General features: G+C 43.5%; 1 protein-coding gene across 3 annotated transcripts in view; it reads right to left on the bottom strand.

Moving 5' to 3' along the window:
- Positions 1–24,447, bottom strand: part of EXT2 (exostosin glycosyltransferase 2) — a 147,768-nt gene that overhangs the window by 17,782 nt on the left and 105,539 nt on the right. For all 3 annotated transcript variants that reach the window (XM_045485042.1, XM_045485041.1, XM_045485040.1), the window contains exon 10: positions 19,853–20,019. In XM_045485042.1, coding sequence (XP_045340998.1) covers positions 19,853–20,019 — 167 coding nt within the window. The remainder of the gene's footprint in view (positions 1–19,852; positions 20,020–24,447) is intronic.

Below are 24,447 nucleotides of genomic sequence, written 5' to 3'. Positions count from 1 at the left end.
AGCTGTGATCAGTTGTGAGTTGTAAGTCTCTAAAGTACGCGGCCCGCATTATTTAACTTTGGTTTAAAGTACCGTTCACATATGGGTACCCAACAAATGTTCCTGAAAAGAGGCTAGCTAATGCACTATATTCCAAGCTAACTTGGAGAGTGCATTTTAAACCCAGGGTGTGTGCTAACCACGGATTCAGGAAACAGACCGGGGGGAGCAGGGGGAAGGTGTAACAACAGGTGGTACCCATCTGGGCTACGCAATTATGAAATCACGGGTCAGCTTTGGGAGAAAAGCAACTCTCTGAAGGGGCTGCTATAGTCATCACAGTTCAAAGACACAGTTCCACAGGAATATTGCTACTGGGTGAGAGGGATACCACATGTATCAGGAGTCAGGAGCCCAGACAGACGAAGAAGCAGTGAGGGAAATGCAGGAAATATGGATCCAAGGCACATCAAACCGGGCTGGGGTTTCACTTCTGTCCTTGTACACGGCCCCTGGGTTGTGTCCATCCTAACCATCAGAGTGGAACAGAACCCCAGGAACCAGCCCAAACCGCGTGGTCACACGCCTGGGTCAGCGGAGGCAGAGCTGCCGGGATCCTGACTTTCGAACATCTTTGGATTAGTGGCCCTTCTTCCCTCGGGCTTGTCCTGCATGCTGCCCAGATGGGAGAGGGCTAGCTGGCTGCATGCCAATTCCTGGCTAGTTTCCACAGAAGGGCCAGTTATCGGATTCGCTCTCAGCCCTCCAGGAACAAAGCTCACCTTTTATATTTGGAATTTCCTGAAAAGAAGTAGACTGGGGCTTGAGTTGATTGGCTTCATTTTCAGCTCATGCTTTTTTTTATTTTTTTAAATGTTTATTTATGTTTGAAAGAAAAAGAGCGTGAGCAGGGGAGGGGCAGAGAGAGAGGGAGACACAGAATCCGAAGCGGGCTCCAGGCTCCGAGCTGTGTGCACAGAGCCCGACGCGGGGCTCAAAGTCGCAAACTGTGAGATCATGACCTGAGCCGAAGTCGGACGCTTAACCGACTGACCACCAGGCGCCCCTCAGCTCATGCGTTTTAGTCACACCGGTGGTTGGTAGTTTTCGTTGGTAGTTTTCCCTTTTTGCAAAAAAGCCAAAGAGCCTCCATCCACACCCGGGATGCAGTTAAATGCCAACGCTAGACATCTAGAGCGAGGGAGCCCTGAGCTGTCACCTGGAGTTCCCTGATGCCGGCTGGTTTTGACAAATACATGTACATGCTGTGTTAAGTATTAAGATTTACCTGTTGGATCACTTCAGTCTGCCTGAGAGACCTTTCCAATCCGAGGCCAGGGTTTGCTTAAAATAAGCCAAGCAGCAAAGCCAGGATCATGGGGAGGCTTCTGGGATTTGGGCAGCCATTCTACTTGCCCCAGTCTGGCTGAAGGTCAGTGCCTTGGTGCTGGGAGACATGCTCTCCCGTTCCTTTCGAGTTCTCTCTTCGGACTCGGGGCAGTGATGAAGGCAAAGACACAGGCTGGGGTTGGCCAGAGTTGAGAGAGTGTACCATTAAATCCCGCAATGGTAACCACAATTAAGAAGACCCTGCTGGAGGAGCTGGCTTTGAGACATTCTCCTCATCCTGATCTGTACCATCTCACCCGATGGCACAACCAGGGGTCTTCTGTGGATGGTAAGGAGAAGACTCACGCTTTGGCAGTCTGAGCTGCTGGCCCCTGCCCAGGCCACTTCAGAGATCCGCAGCTGGAGACCATGTGGAAGGCAGAGCTCATTCTGTGCGGCTCCCTCGCCGTACAGATGAGAAAACAGCTGGAGAAGAAGAGGCCCTCCCAATGTTACACTGTCAGTTCGAGCTGAAGCTGGAGCCTAACTCCCAGCCTGGGCATCTGTTCATGAAGTCGCAGGATTTCCCACTCTTCCGAGGCTGAAAAGCGCCTCATCTCCCCACACTCAGCGCCCCACTTGGGAAACAAAGAAGTCAGGTGGTGCTGTCTGGAATGGCATTCAGGACCGGTGTTCTACACGAGTGCTAGTGCAGACACGGGAAGAGTCACGCACGCGTACTGACCAAGCTGAGGGTAGAACGGGTAGGGAGAGGAGGTGGGGAAACCCACAAAACCCTGTGCTCCCCCCCGGCATTCGTCTTCTAAAAGCTGAAGGCTCTTCATGAATGTGGTTCCCATTTAGCAAAGAAAGCCACATGCTCACACCATTAAAAGAAGGAAGTCCTGTCAGCTGTGCAGCAAACTAGTGAGACCCCACAGATGACATCCGTGGGTCTGCTGGATCCTGGTAATCTGTGAGGCTCGGGACAGAGAAGGAAATACAAGCAAAAAGCAGCGGAATGAAAGATTAAACTCCACTACTATCTCTCACGAGGCAATGAATCTCCCGAGAGAGAATAACAGAGAGAAGGAAAGACGTGAGTTTGAGGGGACGGGAGGGGTAAGGGATGGGTCAGGACTGGGTCGTGGGTTTTCCAATCTCACACTCCTCAGGACACACTAAACATGAAATCATTTTTATTTCCATAACCTCAGCTCGGGGTGGGGGGGACGGGGGACACTATTTCTACGTCTGGTCCCATGGGATTGTTTAATAAAGTTAAAAGAAGAAAAGTGATAAGTCAAATGGCTACTCTCTTTAAATCCTTTAAATCGAGTGGAAAACGGAAACTTTAGTTTTTATGAATAACTATTATTGAGGCTTCAGAATTTCCAGTTGATTTTGGTGAGGCTCAATTTAAAAGATCTTTGGGGGACCAAAGATACGAGCTCTGTCCAGTAAGGGGGAACTCTCCTTACTTCAGGTCACTGCCCTGGTGACTTCCATCGCCTAGCAATCGGGGACACCACTACAAAACCGGCCAATACTTTGTTCTCGTCTCACCGTGCAAAGGGAAGAAGTGGCACTGACCATAAACTCTGTAATCCTGGCTGAAGCATCAGTGTGGTTCCAAACTGATTACGCATGAATTAATTCAGCATAATGCCCTCCTTATATGTCTGCTTAAACCCCATAATGTCCTGGTGGGGAATCAAGCAGCTGAGGGACTCTTTCAAATTATTTATTTATTTATATCCCATGCATTTCCAAAAAATGCATTTCCTTACAATAAAAGGCAAAAACTAAAATAAAGTCCAAACTGTCAGGGTGCCTGGGTGGCTCCGGTTAAGCATTCGACTTTGGCTCAGGTCATGATCGCATGGTCTGTGGGTTCGAGCCCTACACCGGGCTCTTTGCTGACAACGCAGAGCCTGGAGCCTACTTCAAATTCTGTGTCTCCCTCTCTCTCTGTCCCTCCCCTGCTTGCGCTCTTTGTCTCTCAATAATAAATAAAACATTTAAAAAAAATTTTTTAAAGTCCAAACTGTCAAAACAAAGGATGTCCTCAACAGCATTTTTTAAAAAATTCAGACTCATTCCATCTACTGTTAAGAATATTAATCCTAATATCAAGTTCTAGAAAGGCAATCGAGCAGCAAGCTAAAATCATAAAGTTTGGGAATAGAGAGATATGAGTATTCCTATTTGTCAATTAATTTACACATTCAATTCACAGATACTTACTGAGTCTCTACTATTTTTTTAATCAAATATTTTGATAATTGCAAATTCGAAAGCAGTTGTAAGAAGTAATGAAGAGCCTGTGTACTGTTTACCCAGTTTCCCCCAATGGCAACATCTCAAAACTATAGTGTGATATCACATGACACTGACACTGACACAGTTAAGATACAGAGCTTTCTCTGCCTGATCTTTTATAGACACCCTCCCCCTCAATCACTGGCAACCACTAATGGGTTCTCCATTTCTATGATTTTATAATTTCAAGAAGGTTATATAAATGGAATCACGTAGTATACAACCTTTTGGGATTGGCTTTTTTCACTCAGCATAATTTTTAGGGACTGTCTTACAATCCAAAGAATGTATACAGGGGCGCCTGGGTGGCTCAGTCGGTTAAGCGTCCGACTTCAGCTCAGGTCACGATCTCGCGGTCTGTGAGTTCGAACCTTGCGTCGGGCTCTGGGCTGATGGCTCAGAGCCTGGAGCCTGCTTCCGATTCTGTGTCTCCCTCTCTCTCTGCCCCTCCCCCGTTCATGCTCTGTCTCTGTCTGTCTCAAAAATAAATAAACGTTAAAACTGAAGAGGTCCGTGACTTAAGAGGGAAAAAATGCAGTATTAAACAACAACAACAACAACAACAACAACAACAACAACAACAAACGAAGAATGTATACAAAAATAAAGCATGTATCTTATTATTAAGGGCCTAATCGTTTAGAAAAGCTAGTGACATATGCACAAAAAGCTAGACATGAAAGAAAGCAAGGACACAGGAGAAAGCACAAAAGTGAGTTAAGAGGATGGTAAGATTACTTCTGGGTTGGGGGTGGGAGACCAGGGAATAAGGAAAAGGCTTCATGGATTTCATTTTAAGAGAACTACAAAGTGAGGGTTGAGATTCCCACTGCCCCCAACCAGGTAAGTAATTAGTACAAAATTACTCTTTGCTATGTGTTTACTAGCAGGCCAGCAAGTAGACAACCTCTACGTGGATTCTCTCACTGAATACAGAAGAGGGGATCATTTAACTTTGAACAACAAGTAATTTTACTCTCAGAAACTGTATGTTACAGAAAATTCAATGTCCGAACACATTAAGTTCACTCATTCAGTCAATAAATATTTACTGAGCATCCACTATGTGTTAAGCACTAGGCACGGAGTAGTAAACAGGGCACACACAATCCTGCCTGAATGGGCTACTCTGAATTAGGGGAGTTTTTCAATCTAGCCCCAGAGATCTAGACCGTGGGTGTAATTAGGGGCCTAGCTGTAAGAAGCGAGCAGAGGGTCGACAGGACCTCTGCCCCAACCCTCACATCTTCAGTCCAACTCAAAGGCTGGTGGGGAAACTAGGAACTAAGGTTGCCAATGCCTGATCTAAACCCGTCAACAGAGAGTAGCAAACATACAGCAATCACGATTAATGCGAACCCTAGGCACCAACTTGCGAGCACCAAGAAATAAACCTGATCTAAGAGGGGAGCCGTAAACATTACGCTGACTAGTTCACCTTGCTTTCTAAAGACTCACTGTTCCTAGTCACGACCATTCTGAAGTCAGGGGACTACTCTGATCCTTTAAGCTTGCTTTCTTTTTATTCTTCCGAAATGTGGAATTGCTAGGTTTAATGCAGCAGCAATCAACAACCACGGTCTCCAATTCATGATTTTGCAAGCAGGTTTATAACCGGCAGTGAAGGACGCAGGTTCACACTGGGGAACAACACAGAATTTTCTTTGGAAAGCTACAGACGCTGCCCACCGCCCCCCCCCCCCCCCCCCGCCCAGCCCCCCAGATGCTGGGGACGCTCATGGCCTGGATGCTGCTATGGCTTTCGTTTCCCCTGGCCCTATGCCAAGGCCTGCCCACACACCTCCCTGAAGCAACTCTATCAAAATCAAGGCAGATAAGCAGCCCATGCAAGACGAATTCCCCATATCCCCAAATCATAAGCCAAATTCTGAAGCTCTGAATTCCTGGAGCAGCCAAAGCCTGTAATCAATCCCAACGAGACAACAGGCAGCTTTTGGAACAATAACCCTCAAACATATGGATCCTTTCAGGTTGGAATATCATTGCAGATATCTCCTTTTGAATGGGGGGGAGGGAAAGTATGCATTCTTTAAACCATCAAGTGTACCAACACCTCTTTAAAATAACTATCCCACATTATAAGCATTAGCTCTTTGAGGCACGGAGCCACAGAGCCAGGTGGGCCCGCTGGTGCCGCAGACCAGACGGGAGAGACGAGGAGCCTCGGTGGGGAGCACAAGGGCCCGGGGGTGGAGAGGGCAGAAGAGCACCAGCACTGCCCCGCAAGAAATAAGCGCTTACGGAAAACATACTGAAACCGACTCACCTGCCTTATCTGGGGGGGAAGTCAGTGAGGAGGAGACACCTCGGTGGGAAGATGTGCCAGCAGGAAGCACACTCCCCCTCTTTGGGACAGGGAAGATAGGATGTTTCATTAATGGCTAGGTAAATAAATTCTGAGCTTGTCATTTTAATTTGCTCAGTGGGGAAGAAAAAAGTGTCACTCTATTGTAATTCCCAACTGGGCACTCTTTTAAAATGCTCAGATCTTACTCCAGTGTTCAGCACAGATATTCGATTTCCTTCCCTTAATATTTGTTTGACTTATTCTCCAGTGGGGACTGGGCGCTTTAGAAGAGCTCTGAGAGGTCAAACTTCACCGCAGCTCCTCTCAGCACCTCCGTGGGCTCCTGGCCGCGGCTTCGGGTCCTCTTTCAGCAGCCCCGGCGGCAGCAGTGGCCCACATGCACGGCTTCCCCGGCTCCCGGGAGCCCCGGGTGTAAATCAGTGCAAGCTGGAGATAGGACAGACCTAACAGATTCCTCGGGACTCTCCTCCAGGCTGAAAACGGAGCCCGCAGCAATGAGGGACACCCCAGGGACAGAACTCTCTATGAAAGAGCCACAGTCTTCCACATGTCTCCTCTGAGGGAGGCTCTGACTACACCTTCTGGGCAGGGACAGTCACCGAAATGAGCCATCTGGCCTAGCCCTCTTCTGAAGACAACAGTCTCTATAATGCCCACTCTTTGGGTACATAAGAAAGTGAACAACGTAAGGAAAGACGGACAGATGTGTTTTTCAACATTCACCACTGTCCTGATATTACGGCCGGGCTCGGGAAATGTACTACCACTCACTCAGACATAATGCACAAGGTCCAAAGAGCTTACAGCCATCTACTTCTCCAGGTAATTGATGAGGAGGGCACACCACGAGTCCTAAGAAACGTACAATTCTAAAAAGCTCCACTTAGGCTCTAGCTACACTGTAAAGCTTTAGTGTCAGACCCAGCACAAATGCTAATCCAGAACAGCTTTTGCAAGGTTTGACTTTGTGCGTGCCAGAAATGGGCCCAGCTCACAGTGAATCCTAGGGCCGGCGGCCATGAGGAGAGTCCGTCCTTCAGAGAAGAGAAGGAAATACTGGAACCTCTCAGCCACCCACCAGGTCAGACGCTGTGAAAGCTCAAGGATCTGAGTCAGCCAAGAGGTCAAAGAATGGAAATCTACGGCACCGGTTCTTTCCGAAGGCTGAGACGGTTCCAGCAATTAGATTATCCGCCCACTGCAAGGATATCCCTTGCATTTTGGGCCCTCGTTTAGGGACGTTCCCTTTTTTATCTGTCTTGGCTGTGTAAGAACTGAGTTTCTTGGTGCCCTAGATGAACCCTACGGGTAAGCTTGCCCTAGAGCCCACGGCAGGATGAGTTCCATGTGCCATCAAGGAAAACTCTTCTGAAGTCAGCCTCCTGTATTCCCAACAAACCAGAGCACGTCGTAAGATTTAGGGCTCTGGCTTACATCTAGGGAGGAAAGCAGTTAACCTATCAGAAGGATCATAACCACAAGTCTGAGAGAAACAATCTTCAGACCCAGCCCAACACTTGTTTTACATTTATTTGTTCCCCCGGCTCAGTATCTGGGGCACTTTCACTGGCAGAAAGCTTGGAGAGAAATGAAGAGGACAGAGACAGTCTCTCTCTCTCTCTCTCTCTCTCTCTTTAAATTATCTGCTAGAGGTTACCGTGAAGGCTACTCTATGATAGGCTGTCTTCACCTCTCAGCTCCTCTAGCAAGGAGAGAAAAAGTGGGATAGTTTACTTAGGATCGCAGATTACACCATCTGTCTGCTCTCCCTGGATGAATATAGAAGTATCTCCAAATTCTACAAATTCTGTTTCAAATGTAACTGTTATACAGAGCCTCAACTCTGGAATTCTTCAATTAGCCAAGCTCCCTCATCACAAATTAAATGCGAGCTATGGGGAAGCCTGTCTTCTTCTCTTTGGTTCTTTAATCCACTTGAACATTAAGTCTATAGACTTCCCACCTCTATCCACCTGGCCTTCGCTGTCTTTAGTGTCTGTTGTTTCGCATTCATCCTGTGATCTGACTGCTTTGGACCAGACACTCGTACAAACCTACAATCCTTCTTTTTACCACTTCTTAAGCTTTTCAGCTGGCCCTACGTTGTGTAACCAAGCTAGCTTCCGTTGTGAACCGAGGCACAACTTCCTCCCTCCTCAGGTCAATCTGCTTCTCGCCGACCACACACACCGAGCTCACTCTCCCCTTGGTGCCTTTCCTCTCGGTTCTTCCTATACCAGGAGAGCCACTCAGAGATGGTTGTATGCCGTCCAGAAAAAAAGTGGAGCATTCTAAGCTATCTTGCTGTCTTGCCACGATTCTTTGAAAGTATGTACTTGCCATTACCCCAGGGAGTTATGAACAAAATAATACAACTAAATTCTCAAAATTCATTAGCACCCAAGAGGTTCAACCAGCCTCTGCCACCTACGGATACCCAGCCAGTGAAAGGAAGGCATCAGCATTTTTGTGCGCCTAGCAACACACAGCCACTCTAAGCCAATTCCCATCCGCACATGAAGTACTGACTTTATAACCAGTATTATTAGCCAAGAGCGTTTCACATCTCTCAGGTGAAAAATGTTCAGCGCTTAAGTGCTACTAATAATTTTTATGGTTGGAAATGAGGATCAAAGTATGAAAGGAAAAATAAATTCACGGGTTCATACATTCGGCCAAGTCCGCCTGGCTCATTTTCTGCCACATGTTTGAAACGCTCTTAAAGGCGGGGGAGGGGAGGAGGAACAAGTTGCATTTTATTTCCCAGCTCTTTAGGTCTGGAATAAAAGCAGCCAGACTTAGGGGGGAAAAAAATCACACTCAAGTAACACTATACGCTGCTACTGCTCCCCCAGGGTTTCCTTGCAAATGAGTATCAAGGACTCAATAGATACTTTCCTGGTAAAATACATAAACAGATAAATAAATTATCCCAGGCTGAAAAGAATTCCCACATCTGGTAGCTCACTAGAGCTTGTCAAACAAGTCAGAAACACGCAGGGCCAGAAAAGAGCATTCTTCAGCTCCTGATTTCAGGGCTGGAGAGGGAATGTAACATTTCCCAAACCCTCTGCTCTCCAACAGGGAGTATGACCCATATAAACAGGCAAGTGACCCCTGTGTTTTCTTCCAATTAAACAAATAATGATCCGCAGTATTAGGTCTCGAATCCAACGTCTGTGGGCTCAAATCACTGCCACTGGAAGGAAAGAGGGCTCTGGAACACAGCCTGGCCTTCCGTGCCCAGGGCCTGCTGTGTTGCACCTGCGGGGAGATAGTCCACGCCCATGGCACATCTTAAAGAGGTCACTGCCCTCTCTGCACCCCTGTCTGCTCGGCAACAAAGCATCAGGTGACAGGATGATCCCTAAGGTCCCTTCACGTTCTGGCACTGTGTTTCTCTAAAACAGCCTTCCAGCCGGGGTGCTGTGAACGGTCACCGGGTGCACAGTGATCCCCACCCTCTCGGCCAGTCTACATGCCTCGGGAGACAGGGCTAACATGACCTAGCTGTGCTCTGGTGAGCCGCCTTCTGGAAAAGGGTTCTAGATCCACTCTCTCTCTCACCTCTTACACTAGCCCCACCTTTCCCTCTCTCGCTTTGGGATGCATGCAGCCTGTGAGCTGCCCTTTGGTCTCTGCCCTAGTTCCTCAGGCACGCCCTGGAGCCCGCCACTCCAAAACGGTCTCTGCACATGGATGGTTCCAACCCTCTGACAGATGCGCTACCTTAAAATGCCCTCACGTCTGTGAAAACCGTGCTGGGACTCTGTGCCTGAGTAGGTGCTAGGCCTCAGAAGGGGCGTGGGCAGAACCGCGCCCACAGCAGGCCTGGGCTCCCCCTTCCGGTAACTGCCGTATTCTCCCCTCGGACTCCCGACACGTTGCTGTTGGCCACCGCCCCCCTGGATCCTCCCTCGTGCGAGCTTTCCACATTTCACAGGGAAGGGAAGGGGTTTGTCACTTTATATAAAGGCACAGAAGTTGGACGCTTTTCCACATGCAACCACACCGTACTGCTTTGCCTGTACTTTTTATCCCTCAGATTCGTTACACCCAAAGGGATTGCAGGAAGTCATCTGGTCTATTCTTCTGTCTCCTGGCAGCACTAGTAAAACCACTCTAGAGGCTGGAAAGACTGCTGGCTTCCTCTTTCTGAAAAATTCCCAAATGGGGAGATGCTTCTGTCTCTCCAGATTTCTCAAAAAATTCTTTGGAGCCACAGTAAGAAAGGTCTGTTGCTGGTTTCTCTTTGGTTCTTACATATTAAATACTGTATTTAAACTTTTTTTTTTTTTTTTTTTTGAATTTAAACGAGGGTAGTGAATTTACTACAGAAATGAGAAAGTCTTTGGGAGAAAAATAACAGAAGAATCGGAGATGCCTATTATAGAGAAGAACAAGCACAGGGATGATTATATTAAAATTAAAAAGTCTCACCGTGGAGAATAAACTGATGGTTACTGGGGGGAGGTGGGTGGAAGGATGGGCTAAACAGGTGACGGCGATTAAGGAGCGCTGGGTGTTTTATAGACGTGTGAAATGACTATAGTGTATACCTGAAAATAATATTACACTGTGTGCTAACTGGAATTTAAATAAAAACAAAAAAATAAATTAAAAGCACCGAGATAACTGATCTTACCTAATTGGCCCCATAAGATCATTACATCTACAACTACAGAATATAAACTCATTTAAAATTTTAACTTTTTTTAGAATTTATTTTTGAGAGAGAAAGAGAGACAGAATGAGAGCAGGAGAGGGGCAGAGAGAGAGGGAGACACAGAATCTGAGGCAGGCTCCAGGCTCTCAGCTGTCAGCACAGAGCCTGATGCAGGGCTCGAACCCACAAACCGTGAGATCAGACCTGAGCCGAAGGCGGATGCTCAACCAACTGAGCCACCCAGGTGCCCCTACAGAATGTAAACTTATTTTAGGTGCACACAGAACATTTACCAAAATAGACCTTTCACTGGACCATCCAGTCGCAGTAAATTTCAAAAATAATGAAACCATATGTAGTATATGACCATAGTAGAATCAAATGAGAAATCAATTAAGAAAAAGATAACTTTAAAAACTGGCAAAAGTAAGCAATATACTTTTTTTTTTTTTTCAACGTTTATTTATTTTTGGGACAGAGAGAGACAGAGCATGAACGGGGGAGGGGCAGAGAGAGAGGGAGACACAGAATCGGAAACAGGCTCCAGGCTCTGAGCCATCAGCCCAGAGCCTGACGCGGGGCTCGAACTCACGGACCGCGAGATCGTGACCTGGCTGAAGTCGGACGCTTAACCGACTGCGCCACCCAGGCGCCCCAGCAATATACTTTTATATAACTATGGGTCAAAGAAGATTCTACAATAGAAATAAAATATTTTAAACTTAAGGACAAGAGAGATATGAAATCAAGACTTGGGAATAAACCTAAAGTAGTAATTACCAAGAAATTTACAGCTTTAAATGCATACATTATAAAAATAAATACTGAGATCTAAGCTATCAAAAGACTAGAAAAATAACAGCAACTTAAATTCATGAAAGTAAACAAAGAAACTAATCAAGAAAAGTTAAAGATAAAACAAATACACAATAAAGAAAAATCAACAAAATCAAAAGCTGACCCTTTGCAAAGATTATGACCCTGCTCTACCTGTAACAACACTGATCAAGAAAAAGAAAACAAAAACCACCAACACCAGGAGTGAAAAAGAAAACATCATTCCAGATCTCTAGACTTTAAACAACAAGATAAGAGCCATGACGGCTTTATAGCAATACACTTTACAATACAAATGAAATGAAGAGATTTCCTGAAAAACATAATTTATCAAAAATGAACACAACAAGAAATAGAAAGTCTGAACAGTGCTGGAGTCATTAGAGAAACTGGGTGTGTAATTCATATGCTAGAGAGCTGGCCAAGAACAGAGGGAACATCGAATGGGTGGTGTAAGGAGAAAGTTATAAATATCAACTATGCTCTCACGACCAAGCTATTATAGGTACAGAGACCACTGTAGCTATGCAGATTTTCTCCTTTCCTTGTGTGTGTGTGTGTACCAATTTCTTTGTCTCCTTCTCCAATTACTATTTGACATAAGAATTTCTGCTACAATTTATTCAGTTTGTACAATGTACGTAAATTTATACAACTCTTTGGATGTCTGTGGCTTCTTCAGCTCTTGAACCTGTGAGTTTAATGTCCTTTGCCAAATTTTGGAAGTTTTCAGTCGTTATTTCTTCGAATATTTCCTCTGCCCCACATTCTTTCTTTTCTCTTCTCCTTCTGGGACTCTGATGACCCAAATGTATCTTTTGTGATTGTCCCATAAGTCCCTGAGGCTCTGTTCATTTCTTTTTTTCAGTCTATGTTCCCTCTGTTGTTCAGATTGGGTAATTCCTACTGATTTATCCTCAAGTTCACTAATTTTTTCCTGTGATCTTCATTCATCTACTGAGCCCATCGGTGAATTTTAAATTTTGGTTTCTGTAATTATCAGTTTTGAAATTCCCATATGGTTGTTCTTTATATCTGTTTCTTTGCTGCAACTTTCTATTTTTCCATTTGTTTCAAGAGTGCTCATAAGTGCTTATTAAATCATCTTTTATGATAGTGGTTTTAAAATCCTTGTCAAATAATTCCAATATTTGTATCATCTTGGTGTTGGCATCTGTTGACTGTCTTTTCTCATAAAAGTTGCAATTTTCCCAATTCTGGTATGACGAGTAATTTTGAATTGTACCCTGAACATTTTGAATATTACTACGAGACCCTGTTCCTTTTAAGTTTCCATATTTTATCAGGGAGTTTAGGTTCAGAATGTATGCCCTGACCCACCTTTGTGGGCTGTGGATCGAGTAACAATTCAGTCTTCAAAGACTTGATAGTGCTCTTCTGGTCTGCCCAACTTGGGTGTTACCCAGGCGCCAATTCCTGAAACCTGGTTGGTATTCTACACCACTGTCCATTTTTCAAAGTTTTTGCTGTGTTGATTCTAATTAGTTCTGCGCATGGGCTGCTTTGAAGGGAGAGGTGGGAGTGCCCCCAGGACTTTACACACAGATTTAGAGAATCCCTTTTCCAGCTTCCTCCTTTCCTTAATCTTCCCTCCACTCTCTGGCTGGGAAGGGATGAGGTGCTACTTCTTTGCTCTCTGAACTACCAGCAAAAGTCAGCCAGTGGCCCCTTGCGGAGGTCTAAGGCCCAGCACTGGGGGAGGGGGAAGACTCTCTTCCCAGCATGTAGGTTCTAATGACCCCAACCACTTCCTTCCTTTCCTTTGTTCCTCATGTCCTACAGTTATCATCTCTTTATACTTCCAGGGTTCCCTTTTGCTCTCTCAAGCTCTCTAATACCCTGTATCAGAAATTTTCATATATTAAATCCATTCTATCGAAACAACTAGTATGGATTTGTTTTCCTGACTGATATGGATTCTTGCTTGTGAATATTAGAATAAAAAAGAAAACGTTCAGGTGTTTTTATCTTCCCCACAGGGAGATTTCAACAAATTGGTTTGAATGGTACACAGCCAAAAATAAGAACAGCTATATATATAATGATCATTATAATTCTATATACTGTAACTGGTTCTCTCTAAGCCCAGTTATATAATGAAATCTTTACAGGTGACATGGTATGGTGAAAATACCACTTAAATGAGTTTAAGCCCTATTAGTGCCAATTACTAACTGGGTGACACCGGGTAAGTCACTTAAGGGCTTCATATATAGCTTACAGATGGGCCTTATCCATAACGTGAGGAAGCTACATTATCTCTAATTTTCTTTATTCTTCACTTTCTAATTTTCTTTCCAACACCTTATATTCTTAAGAAGTCACCAGTAAAACCATCTGGGCCTAGAGTTTTCTTTGCAGGAAGATTTTGATAACAACTTCAGTTTTTTAATAGAGAATTATATATATACATGTATTCTATTTAATTTTACATACGCTGTAATTTCCAAAGAATTCTTACTTTCATAAAAATTCTAATAGTATTCTCTTAGTGTTCTTTTAATGTCTGTAGGATCTATAATGTCAATCCTTCTTTAATTCCTTTTCATTCCTGACAATGATAATTTGTGTTCTCTTTTTTTTGAGTGTTCTGGCTAGGGGCTTACCAATTTTGTTCATTCTTTCAAAAGGTCAATTTCTGTATCTGTAAATTTTCTCTGTTGGTTTGTTTTCTACTTCATCATTAGCACTTCTTTTACTCTTTCCTTCCACTTGCTTTGGGTTTAACTTACTCTTCCTTTTCAAAGTCGTTAAAGGTGGAACAAACTTTAGGTGTTGCTTTTAGACGTTTCTTCCTTCCTAATATAAGCATTTAATGCTATAAACTTCCCCTAAGAACCACTTTAGTTGCGTCCCACAAATTTTTTTCAGCTTTGAAATGGAATTTACTTACAATAAAATCACCAAATTTAAGTGTGTTTTGACAAGCGTATATAGTCATAAAACCACCATCACAAAGTTTAGAACATTTCCATTGTCTGAAAAGTTCCTTTCTGTTCTTTTCTCGTCAGTCTCATCCACTACCCCTGGCAACATAGTTTTTTCTACTCTAGAACTTCATGTACATGGGCAACACGTATAGGAAGTACTCTTTGGTATCTGGCTTCGTTCACTTAGCATAATGATTCTGACACTTTTCCAGGTTGCTCCATATATCAGTAGTCCATTTCTTTTTCTTGCTGAGTAGCATTCCATTGCATAGATATTCCACAGTTTGCTCTTCCATTTGCCAGCTGATATCTACAGTTCGGGATCTTATGAATAAGGCTGTAAACATTGAGTACATGTCTTTGTGTAAAGACATATGTTTTTATTTCTTTTGGAAGCTGCATCATATGAAAAGTATACGTTTAACTTCATGAGAATCTGCAAAACTGTTTTCCAAATTAGTTGTACCAGTTCGCATATTTACCAGTAACATGTGAGAGTTCTAGTTGCTTCATGGCCTCATCAACACATGGCATTGTCATTCTTTTACATTTTTTTTAGTCATTCTAGTGAGTATGTAGTGGTAACTCACTGTGCTTTTATTTTAGAATTGCCCTAATGACTATGATGTGGAGGACTTTTTCGTATGTTAGTTTATACCTACATATCTTATCTTCCTTTGTGAAGTAACTGCTCCAATCTTTTGCCCCTTTTCTTTTTTACTGACTTCTTTGTCTTCTTCTTCCTGAGTTGTGAGGGCTCTTTATGTATTTTAGATACAAGTTCTTTACCACATGTATGTTCTGAAAATATTTTTCCCAATATAGGACTTTCCTTTTTACTTTCTTAGAAGCGTCTTTTCAAGTGTTGTAATTTTGAGGAAGTCCAACCTATCCATTTTGGTTTCTTTTATAAGTCATGCTACTTGTCTCCTATTTAACAGTAATTGCTTAGCTTCAATGTGCTATGATTTTCTCCTCTGCTTTCTTTAAGAAGTTTTGTAATTTTAGTTCTTACATTGAGGACTAGTTAAATTTTTACATACACTGTGAGGTGAGGGTCATGATTTATTTTTCTTTGACATAAGGATATCACATTGTTCTAACACCACTTAGTGAAAAGAGTCTCCCATCTCTATTGAATGGACTTGGGTCCTTTGTCAAAAATTAACGACATGCATGTGTGCTCTTCTGGACTCTTTATTGGGTTTCATTGATGTGTATGTCTAAGTTGACAACAATACCACAGTGTCTTCATTACTGTAGCTTTATAATAATTCTGAAAATGAGGTAGTCCTGAAACTTTGTTCTACTTCCCAAAATTGCTTTGGCTTTTTCAGGTCTACTCTGCTTCCATTTGAATTTTAGAACAAGTCTGTCAATTTCAATTAAAAAAAAGAAAAAAGAAAAAGCCGTCTGGGATTCTGACTGGGATTGCTTTGAATCTACAGCTTTCCATTTATGCAGTTGTACTTCAATTTCTCTCAGCAACATTTTGTAGTTTTTACTGAACATATCTGGCACACATTACCTTCAATTTTTCAAGCATTTTTTACACATTTGCGTGAATATAATTTTTTACGGCTTTTTGGAAATAAGATTTGACATACGATAAACTAAATCTATTTGAAGTGTATAACTTGATATGCATAATTTGGTATGTGTACATCTATATACACAGTAAAATCATCATCCCAGTTAAGATAATGAACATATCCATAACCCCTAAAAGCTTTTTTGCCTCTTTGTTATTCTCCCTTCACAGCTTGCCCTTCACAGCTTGACCCTCCCCACTCCTAAGTGTGGCAACCACTGATCTTTCAATCACTGAAAATTAGTTTGTATTTCCTAAAATTTTACGTAAAGGTAATCATAATATATGTTCTTTTTCATCTTGCTTCATTCACTCATCATAATTATTATTAAATACATCCATGGTATGTCCCCATAGCTCATTCATATTTATTACTGAGTAGTATTCTATTGTATGGATATACCACGATTATTCATTCAGATTGGACAGACATTCTGTGTTTTTCCTGTCGTTTCCAGCTTTTACAAATAAAAACTGCTATGAATATTGGTGTACAAGTATTTGTGTATATGTGTGCTCCTATTTCTCTAGGGTAAATCTCTATATGAAGAATGGTGGGTCACATGGTAGGTATATGCTTAGCATCTGAAATTCCAAATGGTTTTTAAAAATGGCTGGATCCAGACTGTGGATCACGGTGGATGGGCACGCACGCCGGAGTAACTTATTCTATAGCTTTCATATGCATGCTGGTGATAAAGGTTTGTTTATTCATCAACTATTACTGAGTAACCACTGAATGGAATAAACTGGGTCAGGCACAGAGATAAAGCAATGAACAAGACAGCCATGATTCCTGCCCTTGTGGGGCTTACATTCTAGAAGAAAAGCAGACATTAAACAATATACTTCACAATTAATTATTTGCTTACAAAGAGGTAGAGTGCTCTGAACCTAACCTCCCTGAAAGCTTCTCTGAGATAGCAACAATTGAGCTGAGTGCTGACGGATGAGTAGCAATTAATAAGATAGATATAATCCAAATGCACTGTGCTCAGCACAAGAAAGTAGCTCTGGGTTCCAACGTAACTCCCCTTGGACATAAATTTTTGTTAACAGATTTATTAATTCACTTTATCAGTCAGGCTTGCTCCCAATTCCTGCATGAAATAATCCCAGGCTTTGGCCAAAAACAAACAAACAAACAAACAAGCAAACAAACAAAAAACAGGATCAGGAGCCCCATCACCTTCTGTCTTTTGACTCAACACAAAAGCGGGTACCCTCTCTAGAACAGTAATGTCCCAAGAAGAATGGAAACAACAACCTTTCCCATGAACCACAGCGGAGTCATGAGTGGGATAATGGGAATAACCATAGTAGCCACCATTATAGCAGCCAACATGGTGTCTTGTAAAGTGCAGAGGATACTGCCTACCACATAGAAGGAGCAGTCACTGAGCATTCTCTTTCCATGTGCTAGGCACTACGGAATTTTCTATGTACACAATAACCTAATGAAGTGGATATTGTTACTGCCATTTTATGCAAGAATAAAATAACATCCAGAGAGATTAAAACACTTGTCCATGGTCATTAACTAGTCAGTGAAAGGGCAGGAATTCAGGTCCAGAGCTATCCTAACTTTGTCCGTTATATTAACTACTATGCAAGAAATAACTTTTACAAAGTTACCCTAAAGCACCAATGGTAGGGATGCCTGAGAAACCTGTTTGTTTTCCTTAGCATCAGGATAATTCTGTGAGAGACAACTGATATGCTCATGGCTCTTCGTACTACTTTTGCAAACCAGTATTCTCTGACAGGGTAAAACCTTAGAGGACAGCATAGTGTAGACAAACTTGGACTGAAATTCCAACCCTTCCACTCATTAGCTGTGTGACTGTAGATAAGTTATCTAACCTTCTTAGTCTTAGTAAAGAATGAGAAAAGCAGTAACTGTCTTGCAGGTTTGAGAAAAGATGGTAAGTAATATAAGAACACCCAGAACATTCACTGGAATACAGAGGGTAGTTATGAAAGTTCGCCTTCCACAGCATCTAGAGAAGATTCAGATTAATGTAGAGGAGGCGTTTTCCTGCCTGCCACTCCTCCAATAGGCAGGTACTTCCTTCAAGGTGATGTGGAATCAAACAGAGGTCATCAGAGGAAAGAGCGGAAGAGGCTTGAAACAAACTCAAGGTTGAAAGAAATCCCAGGGTTCAATATACATAACATCTTAGATTTCAACTCAAGGTCAAAAGGAATACATTTAGTCCACCTTTCTTTCTTTTTTTTAGAGAGAGAGCATGAGCGGAGACAGGGAAGGGAGAGAGAGAGACTCTTAAGCAGGCTCCACTCCACGACAGTGAGATCAAGACCTGAGCCAAAATCAAGAGCAGGACGCTCAACCGAATGAGTCAGCCAGGTGCCTCAAGTCTACCTTTCTTTCACTAGACTTCATTTAGCCCAACTGAAAATACTGAGGAGGGAGCACTCTACCGTCTTGGCTATATCATTCCAAATGTTCCCTTTTATCCACCTCCCTTTCACCACACACAAAAAAAACCCATGAATATAGTCTGAAGCCACTATATGCAACGAAGAGAGGAAACACTGGCCAAAAAAAAAGGTCTTTTTGCCATGAGTTGGCTAGAGAAACAAGTAGGTAATTTGCTTTTTTTAAAAATGGGAATGATAGTGTGCTACAAATCATCTAATATCCTAGATGTGATAATGTAAAAGACATCTCTGTGAATGAGAATAAGCCCAAAAAGATGACGTACATGTTTGATTAGCCACTCTCACACCTTTCACCGGCCAGTAACTATACTGACTGTATCACACACCAGCCTAATTCACAACAATTTCTGTTACACTCAAACTTAAAAAAACAAAGAACTTGAGCTTTTAATTTTTGGTGGTGGTGACAGGGGGATTCCTATTTCTTCCCCTGAAAATCCACTTCTAAAGCTTAAGGGTTAGAAAATGAACTTCTATAATAAATATACAATATAGAATACATATTCATTTAATAAAATCTGAGTGCCAAATATGGCCTCATATAATAACATTTCGTGATTTCTTAGAACCTCAACTTCAGCAAACCCCGAGTCAACTACAGAAGACGGCTGCCTCTCTCATGGGCAGGACGAGTGTAGGGGACAGACCGCACCACTTTCCCTGTGTCGGCCGTCGCTAATTGACGTATACTCTCTGTTTTGCTTAGGTCCGATGCCGCCGTCACATCCCCGCACCGCAGGCCTCCTCCTGCCGCCGTCATGCCATGCATCTCACGCACATCCTCCCTGACAGAGCTCATCAATTCCTATTGCTTTTCACCAGGCCTCGGCTCTGGCACTTTCCCCTGGGGAGACCTTTACTGGTCTCCATACTTAACCCTTGAACCCAGCCTAATCCATCAGCCGCACTGAATGAACGGTGATAGAGCATGTTTCTCCCTAAAGACAGGCAGCCAACCTCTCCACTTAAACCTCAGAAAGAAAGCCATCAACAGGGTCTGCTTTCTGTTTGTCAGCGTCTCCAGCGTCTCTGCTCATTGGCGTTTTTATTGTTGCCGCGCCCAGCTGCTTGAGTCAGGGGAAGTGCCATTCGAGGAGACATCAATTAAGTGCTCGTTAAATGCTATAGACGCTCTTTTGAAAATATCCCCTGGGACTCTCCCTGGGAGTTCCCAAAAGTAGTGGAGGCCACAGCTGTCACTCTAGGATAGGGTTTCCCCAAAGTCTGGGAGAACAGCTTCATAACCCACGCTCTTATGCACTATCGACTAGGGAGTAGAAACTATGGCTTTAGATGATGAAATCTAATCCTCTTCATTAGGAAAGACAAGCAACGCTAGGCAAGAAACAGTCAATATGTAAACAGACTGTCTGAAACCTCCTTACCTCATAACCAAACTGCAGCTCATCAGAGGTCAGCATGATGATATCATCGTCGATAGCCAGGACAGCCTCTGTCTCGATTTCGTCGTAAGGGAAGAATCGGTTACTCAATTTGTTTTCAGCAGTCCTCACAACTTTCAATGGAACCCGGATTTTGGGCCAGAGAGAGTCTGGGGGGGGGGGGGGGGGAAGAAACGAGGCATGCATTACTCTTCTAACCTCTGTGAGGAGATAAAGCAGTGAATGCACCATGCCACAGATGTGATGGAACTTACTTCCACGACTCCCACTCAACCCACACGTACAACTGTGCACGGGGGAGCTCTTACAGATGCCTGGTTATAAAATTTGGTAAGTACTTCTGTCCTCTCTAGGTCCTCACAACACTACTCAACCTCAAGGCTGTCTTAGCCAGAGTGCACAGATGGCTTCCGCTCACAACTGAGACACAGAGAAGCAGAGAGACCCAAGATCACAACAAGAGGAGGGGTCAAGTCCACACTGTCTCATTCTCAGGCCCAGGGTTTGCTACCAGAATTCCACCGGCTCCCCTGAATACCTCTGGCCAGGCACACCCCAGCTCAAAGCATGCCTCCGCTCTGCCAGCAAAGACAAAGCACGCGCTCGAGGTGTCTGCCCCGATGTGCCAGCCTCCACAATGCAATCGCAAACGGAGATCAATGCCACTAAAATCCAGCCCTCAAAATGGGTCTCACTGAATGACGTGGGTTTCTTAACTTAGCACTTTATCCCCTCAACCACCCCTTCGCTCTGATTCACTAGGTTTGGTTTCTCATCATGACCAATTTACAGAATAAATATCAAATTTCTAGGTCCAATTATGCGGGATTTTCTAGTATACTGAAGAAACACCAACCCATGACCTGCCTTACATTTTTTGCCATTCTACTCTGAAATGACTGAAGCAATTCAACCACAGGTTCCTCATTTTAAAATGGTGCATTTAGCACAGCACCCCTGTCCATAGACCTCGGGGTTCTTTACAGAGGGCAGTGTGTTCTTCACACAGCATTTGTCAAATGACAAGAGGAAAGCTAGGTATCGTACTGGTTCCCAAAACTCCATTGTGTAATTGTGGAAAGATGCAGTCTGCGTAGGTCTTGAAGTTCCAAATGCCTGTGGCCGCTCCCAGGTCCCCATACTAAAGAGAAGTGTGGTGAGGGAGAGTCAGAAGGGAAAAGGCTGTCTTTACTGCCTTCGGATGAAATATCTCACTAAGGTACATTTTATAGTGTATCCATGTAACACATTGTTGGGACACTTCCAGAGTCCTGGAAGAAGCCGGCACAATGGAGGCCCTGTAATTAAGGAAGGCATTCAGCCTTAAATAAGCACAGAGCCTGAAAAAGCAGTCAACTCCAAGAAGTATGTTTGGGAAAAGACTGAACTGAACACCAAAGAAATGATCCTATGGGTCACTGCCTTTTAATCAATAACAGTAGTTAATTATAGTTTCCTTCTTGGCACAGAAGCACATAATAAATAACTTTGGAATAAATGGACGGACACAGGACTTGAGAGACTGAAGACCTGAGTCCTGTATTACCTATGGGGTCTCAGGCAACTCCTTCTCGTTCTCCTCTAAGAATAAGCAGGGGTGGGGGGAGGGCACCTTTACTAAGCAACTAGTATATGCCACACGCTTTGTAGATGCAATGTCATCCAATCCTCCTGACAACCCCGTGGCGCAGAAATTACTTACAAAGTAGTAGCAGTAGTTACAAGGCTCACAGAGATTAAATAATTTGGCAGGAGTTACAGAGCTAATAAATGAGAAGGCCTGTGACTGAATCTAAGTCTGTTTAGCATCAAAAACCAAACAGAACATGTACGATCTATTGCAGCTTGAACACCTCATGCTTGTCTAGATCTGGGACAAAACAATGAAGTTCAATGTTTTCTCCAGCAGTCATCCTTATTCTCGTTTGCTCCCCACTCCCTCTTCCAGGTAAATAAAACCCCTGGCATAAATCTACTGTCTAAATCCTTATAAAACATGAATCATAACGTCTAAAATATAAGAGGTTATAGCCCCACCTACTAGACCACTGAGTCTCAAACTTTCTGGTGTCAGGATTCCTACAGGCTCTTAAAAATTGTTGAGAACCCTGGGGTGGGTGTGGGGGAGAGGGGGATATGGGTGATGGGGATTGAGGAGGGCACATTGTTGGGATGAGCAGTGGGTGTTGTATGTAAGCGATGAATCGTGGGAATCTGCTCCTGAAGCCCAGAGCACAGTGTATACAACGTATGTTAGCTAACTTGACAATAATTTATATTATAAATAAATATATATATATCGTTGAGAACCCCAAAGAAGTTTTCCTTATATGAGATACACACACACACACACACACACACACACACACACACACACTATTTATTTGTATGAGAAATGAAAACTGAGGAAATTTTAAAACACAAGAATACACAAGCACACATTCCACTAGCCACTAGATTGATGTTATCCCATGTTACGTAGCCTCTGAAAAACTCCTCTGTCACCTTGTAAAAGAATAAAGAGTGGGAAATGGAGGTGACTTAGTATTATTATGAACATAATTTCAACCTCCCAGACCCCCTGCAAGATTCTCATGGATGTCCAGGTCCCTGGACCACACTTTGAGAGCTTTTGTGTTCAGATTTGGGTGTCAAAATACGGAGAAAGTTCCAACAACCTGGAAAACAGTCTGGGAGGAGTGACAGGGGCAGTGCAGGCACATGAATCCAGGATTTTTATGGAATGTTTAAAGAAACCAACTGTGCCAGCTGTCAGCGTACTGCCCCTCAGCTCCAATGCCACCCTTCATTGCCCTGTTTCTCATACTGGAACTAGATCCCGTATACATTTCCCTTTTGCCAACTAGTTCAATTCTAGGCTTTGTCTGTGGAGGGTGCTGGAGGGACCCTTGGGAGGGAAGGGGGCTTTTCTTCTAGGTTTCAGTGTGCCTCTTTAACTTCTTGCTCCTCGGTCCTCGGCCAGAAGACAGACAGGCAGCCGCACTTCTCCCCACCAAGTGTAAGTGGCACCTCTAAGGGGCCCCTTCACAACAGGTTCTGCAGAGACCCCCAAGAGCAATGCAGCTGAGGGTCCCTCGCCATGGGTGGTTCCACGGGAGCTCACTGAAGCCCTCAACAGTTTCCTAGTAAGTTCAAGAACACGCTCTGGGTAGCTTCCTATTGAATTCCGTGGGTACCGAAGGGGAGCGGTAGGTTTCCTGGTCACCAGACTGAGCCTGCAACCCCCACACACTTCACTATGCAGTGGGCTACATATTGTCACACGCTCTCCAACAAGGTCTGAATCTCACGTCTAGCTGGGGAAGGGGCTCCTGTTATCTGGACAGTTTTTACTTCTTAGTCACCAATCACCCGTTACTGGTTAATGATTCTTTATATTAAATTTTTCCTGTTCAGGTTACTGGTAGTTTCAGTCTTCTACGTTGGCCTTGACTAATACATTAGGCTATCAGGAGGGTTATCAGATGAAAGGGGAATTGTTCTCCATGGCCTCTAAAGTTAGAACCATGACCAGTAGCTGGGTGAAAGTTGCAGGGAAACGGATTTAGATTCAAAATAGGTAGGAATCTTCTGATGGCAGAAACTGTTTTAGACACAGTGAAATGCCTTCAGCAATTCAATGCACCCTTTTACTTGAAATGTACTAATTTAGGTCAGATTTCTACTCGACATCATATGAGAAACCAAACAAGATGTCTCTAAGGTCCGGGATCACATAAGACAGTAATATATCATAGAAAGAACAGTCTCTGGGGGTGCCTGGGTGACTCAGTCAGTTAAGCATCTAACTCTTGATTTCGGCTCCGGTCATGATGCCAGCCAGGGTCATGGGAACAAACCCTGCATTCACTTGGAGCCTGCCTGGGATTCTCTCTCTCTCTCTGTGGCTCCCCCACTCACACTCACTTTCTCTCTAAATAAGAAAGAAAGAAAGAAAGAAAGAAAGAAAGAAAGAAAGAAAGAAAGAAAGAAAGAAAGAAAGAAAGAAAGAAAGAAAAAGAGAGAAAGAAAGAAAAAGAGAGAAAGAAAGAAAGAAAGAAAGAAAGAAAGAAAGAAAGAAAGAAAGAAAGAAAGAAAGAAAGAAAAAACGAACAGTCTTTGGGAAGAGCTTCAAATCCCAGGTGTACTCCTTACTAGTCATGTGATCCTAAACAAATCAATCGCGTTTAACCTGTCTTCAACTACGAAGACAGAATAACACTATCTTCCCATCACTGACTGTGAGAATGAACATGAAAGCACTTAGCAGCACAGTGCCTGGCACATGGCAGATATCCAGTAAATGTTAGCTGTGCCTTCCTTTGAACATATGTGTCTATTTACAGAACCAAAGGACTTCTTTTGAACCTCAGGGGTGGCAAAGTGGTATATGTTAGATCTGATACATTACTCTGAAAATCCAGTGGCATCACCCAGCTTATACCTTCCGTATCCACTTTTATGTATGTATGTATTTACTGAGAGAGAGAGAGAGAGAGAGAGAGACAGAGACAGAGACAGAGACAGAGACAGCGTGAGCCAGGTAGGAGAGAGAGAGTGAGAATTCCAAGCAGGCT

Source organism: Leopardus geoffroyi, chromosome D1, assembly GCF_018350155.1.
Source record: "Leopardus geoffroyi isolate Oge1 chromosome D1, O.geoffroyi_Oge1_pat1.0, whole genome shotgun sequence".
NCBI lineage: Eukaryota > Metazoa > Chordata > Mammalia > Carnivora > Felidae > Leopardus > Leopardus geoffroyi.
This window is presented reverse-complemented; position numbering and strand designations above follow the sequence as displayed.